At 45.1% G+C, this 3,905-nt stretch overlaps 1 protein-coding gene across 1 annotated transcript; it reads right to left on the minus strand.

Moving 5' to 3' along the window:
• Positions 1-624: 624 nt before the first annotated feature.
• LOC149752781 (cytochrome P450 81Q32-like) lies at positions 625-3,290 on the minus strand. Its single transcript, XM_089925222.1, has 2 exons — positions 2,177-3,290; positions 625-1,325 (listed from the first exon to the last, which is right to left on the minus strand). Exons 1-2 carry the CDS (start codon positions 3,077-3,079, stop codon positions 711-713), a joined length of 1,518 nt encoding a protein of 505 aa, XP_089781348.1. The 5' UTR covers positions 3,080-3,290; the 3' UTR covers positions 625-710.
• Between the last annotated feature and the right edge of the window lie 615 nt (positions 3,291-3,905).

Below are 3,905 nucleotides of genomic sequence, written 5' to 3' on the forward strand. Positions count from 1 at the left end.
GACCCGCTTTTTCGAGCAAGTCATATTTTTGAACCACAAGTCTAAGTAATAGGTTGGACCAGGTCAAATCCAGATGGCACCAGGTCAAGTTAGGGGTTAACCCAACTCATTTGTGGCCCTAAATGAAGGGTCTTTGTGGGATGGATTAAGTTTACAATTTATAGGTGAACATGAGTTGAATGAGGTTAGTTTGGCCTCCAAGCAACAACAAATTATGGGCTAAATTGAATGGATTAAGGATCTACATTAGCTTTTTGTTTCCAAAAGAAAACAATGACGGTTCAATTGGCCAGATTCAATATATCAATGAATTGAGTATGGGAAAAAAAAGGAATTGAATATATCCTTTCATCAAAGGTAAAATAAAAACAAAATCCTAAATCACTAGAGAGATCAACAAAAGCAATGGAAATAAGGAGGAGTAACTTATATGCTAAAACAGACTATGCTACTTCAATGAAGCAGATATAGCAGCAATATGAAAGAAGTTTGGCTCGAAAGGCCAGTAAGTAGCACAACTTCTTTCAAATTAATGCATTAATTCTCACCTCACTAAACAGACAATAAATTAGCCAAAGAAAACCATTGCACTCAATTAGATTTCATCCATCTATGCTCCACTGGTTTGCAACTTATGCATATATTTCACATAAATTTAAAGTACGGATACATCATAAAAATAGTTATTATAGGGATAAATTTGAGCATGGTCATATTTGAGAAAGAACGTCGGTCATGTTTCCACATGGCTTGTACAAGGCCTCCAAGGGTTCAGCCTTGGGCATAGTGAGCCCCAAGCCTTCAGTCATGTCCACCTCCTCCTCCCCGGTTCTCTTCCACTCAAAACACTGAATCAGAGACCCCAAGGCTAACCCCATAGTTCTCATGGCCAAGCCCTCCCCCGGGCACCTCCTCCTTCCAGACCCGAAGGGGATGTTCTTGTATCCCTCTGCGTCCACTTCATCAAACCTCTCTGGCCTAAATTCCGAGGGATTCGTCCATAGCTGTGGGTCCCTTTGTATGGCATAAGCATTAACCAATAAGATCGTGCCGCGTGGAACACTATATCCCTGTACGACACACTGCTCGGATGACTCGTGCGCCACGAGGAGAGGGCCTGCTGGGTATAGGCGAAGGGTTTCTTTGATGATATTCTGGAGGTAGTGGAGATTGCGAAGGTCATGGTCAGTGACGAAGCGGGCATGACCCACTTGCATGTCTATCTCAGCTTTGGCCTTCTTTAATGCCTCTGGATGATTGAGAAGCAAGGCCAATGCCCACTCCATGGTTCCAGCGGAAGAGTCCGTTCCAGCTGTTATTAGGTTCTGAAACAAAATGATAGTCATTGTTAGATGTGCGAGAACAAGATAAATAAAATCATTAGATGAAGGCCACCAAGGTCCTGTTTTTTTGTTTTTTTTCCTGCAAAGTAATTTGAAGAAGATGTTGTGTTTGATCCCAGAGAGAGCCCACACTAACCTGCAGACAACAATTTTTATTATTATAGGATATTAATCTTGGTTCTGGATTCAAAATAAGGGCCTCCAATATGGTCAAGGGATATGGGTGAGCTTCCTATCTTATTTTATTGTATTTCAAATAGGAGATAACAATCATCCTAATCACCGTAATTGTCTCCGATGCATGAGATATATATGTTCTAAAGTAATACCTCATGAACTTTGTTCCAAACTCATCCAGGAGCGTTTGTGAGGTACATCTCCTCACCAAGTTTAATTACTCGAAGATGGAGTCTAGTTGTGCTACTCGTGGGTATATCGACCAAGGAGCACATGCAGTTTTTCTTTCCTAGCATGGTTAGGTATCAATTGCTTGGACTTTGTTTCTGTCACTGTATTTTGATGTTAGTCGTCGCACCTTCATGGATTATACATTAATTTATTTAGTGGTTGGTATTTTATGGAGGATGGAGAAGTACCACGCCAACTTATTTTGAGTTTTAATGAATGTCACTTTCCCACATTAATTTCTTGCCAGAATCGGTCGAGAGGAAGAAAAATAAACAAAGAAAGAATTCTATTCTACTCATTTAAACCTTTTTCCCCTGTGTCTTTCACTCGGAAAAACTTCCACTGTAGGGAATAGTTTGAATAGAGTTTATGATAATGCTTGGTGATAGAAGTAGATCGAATCAAAGAAGCTAACATGACCGTACCAGAATTATTCCTTTGATGATCTCGTCGGTGTAGTAACCAGGCTCGGCCTCCTGCATCTCCAACATAACATCGATAATAGTTTTTCCCTCTTCTCTTCCGCTCTTCTTTCTTCGATCCTCCACCATCTCTTGGAACAACTCGTCCATCTCCCTCGCTAATCTCACCATCCTTTTCTCGGCACTGTTCCACCCTGCCCACCTCGCCCATGGCAAGAAGTCCTCCAAAGTCGATGACCCGCTCAACAAAAATATCTCCCCTATAACTCGACGGAACCGCCGCCCCTCCTCTGCCACCTCCGTCGCCTCCGTCCCGTAGTACCTCCTCCCGGCTATCATCTGCATGGCCGCATTAAACGTCAGCTCAGAGAACCTCGACTTCATCTCCACCTTCCGGAACTCAGCATTATCTCCGTTGCCGGAGAGGTGGCGGAGGAGCAAGCGGACCTCAGCAGCACGGGAGGCAGAGAAGGCGGCAACTCGGGCGGGGGAGAAGATCTCGAGGGTGGCGATCCGGCGGAGGTTGCGCCAGTGGGGGCCGTAGGAGGAGGCGCCGAGGGTGGTGCCGTCGTAGCCAAAGTACTTGTTGGAGAGGAGCTGGGGGCGGTTGGCGAAGGTGATGTCATTGACGGTGAAGCAGTCCTTGGCTGCGGAGGGTGAGGAGACGAGGAGGACGGGGCGGGAGCCGAAGCGGAGGAGGAGGAGAGGGCCGTGGCGGGCTGAGATGGCGGAGAGGGTGCGGTGGATGGGCTGGCGGAGGAGGTGGAGGTGGCCGACGACGGGGAGGGCGAGGGGGCCAGTGGGTGGACATCGGAGACGGGAGTTCTTAGATTGGAAGAAGCTTCTGGAAGTAAAGAGGAGGGCCAAGAAGAGGACCGCACAGACGTAGAAGGTGGCCGCTTCCATTTCCTTTGATCTCCACCACCGGACTGGCTCCGTCTCTTCCCTTATCCTTTCGTTTGCGTGTAAGGCGGACTTCAAGCCGATGTGACACTCGGTCCTTTTGTTCGACTTTTAAGCGCCCCCTTTGGCCCACTAAAACCGGCCATTAGGATGACCCAGTTTTTTTCTTCCTTTTAACCATAGCCATCAGAGCTGTGGATCCAAAGAAAAGAACAAAGAAAAACGAAAACCAGATGGACCCTCTTGAAAAGGAAATCTCCGATCATTGCATTGCCTCCCTACCAAATTATCGTCTGATTATTTTTTTTAATAAGATGGACTGATCATATATATATATATATATATATATATATATATATATATATATATCTAAGACGAATACATCCAATAAAATTGTAAAATAAAATTTTACAGTGAGCAACCAAAATAACTGACAATTTGGTCTATAGTATTCTTCCAGAATGCTCCACCAAATAAGAAGAAATTCCATCCGCAGTTCTATTCGTCTTCTAGTTGATGTGCCTGGTACCTAGGAATACACACTCTTTCGAAACCTCCAAATATCGTGTAGGAGCAGATGTGCGTTAGTCGTCCCCGTTTGATCTTGAATCCACCTGACAATAATAGCTGAATCACCTTCGATGGCTATGAGGATAGCCCTCCATACCTACCTCGCATGGATTATGGCTGCCCAAGCCACCTTTAGCTTCGTTCTAGAAACTAAGATATTGAAGGTTGCACTCCCACCAACAGCTACCAGCCAAGAGTCCAAAAATCTTGCTCCACCTCTACTGTCGCCCCCAGTCACACTACCATCAAAACTGACCGT

The sequence above is a fragment of the Phoenix dactylifera genome, chromosome 9, assembly GCF_051530095.1.
Source record: "Phoenix dactylifera cultivar Ajwa chromosome 9, Ajwa_hap1_PhDact_Kaust_v1.1, whole genome shotgun sequence".
In the NCBI taxonomy this organism is placed as follows: domain Eukaryota; kingdom Viridiplantae; phylum Streptophyta; class Magnoliopsida; order Arecales; family Arecaceae; genus Phoenix; species Phoenix dactylifera.

Excerpts from the sequence above, each read along its gene's own strand:
- LOC149752781 (XM_089925222.1), bottom strand. The coding sequence starts at position 3,079 with ATGGAAGCGGCCACCTTCTACGTCTGTGCGGTCCTCTTCTTGGCCCTC. Across the intron at positions 1,326-2,176 it reads TCATCAAAGGAATAATTCTG|AACCTAATAACAGCTGGAAC; the intron begins GTACGGTCATGT and ends ATTTTGTTTCAG.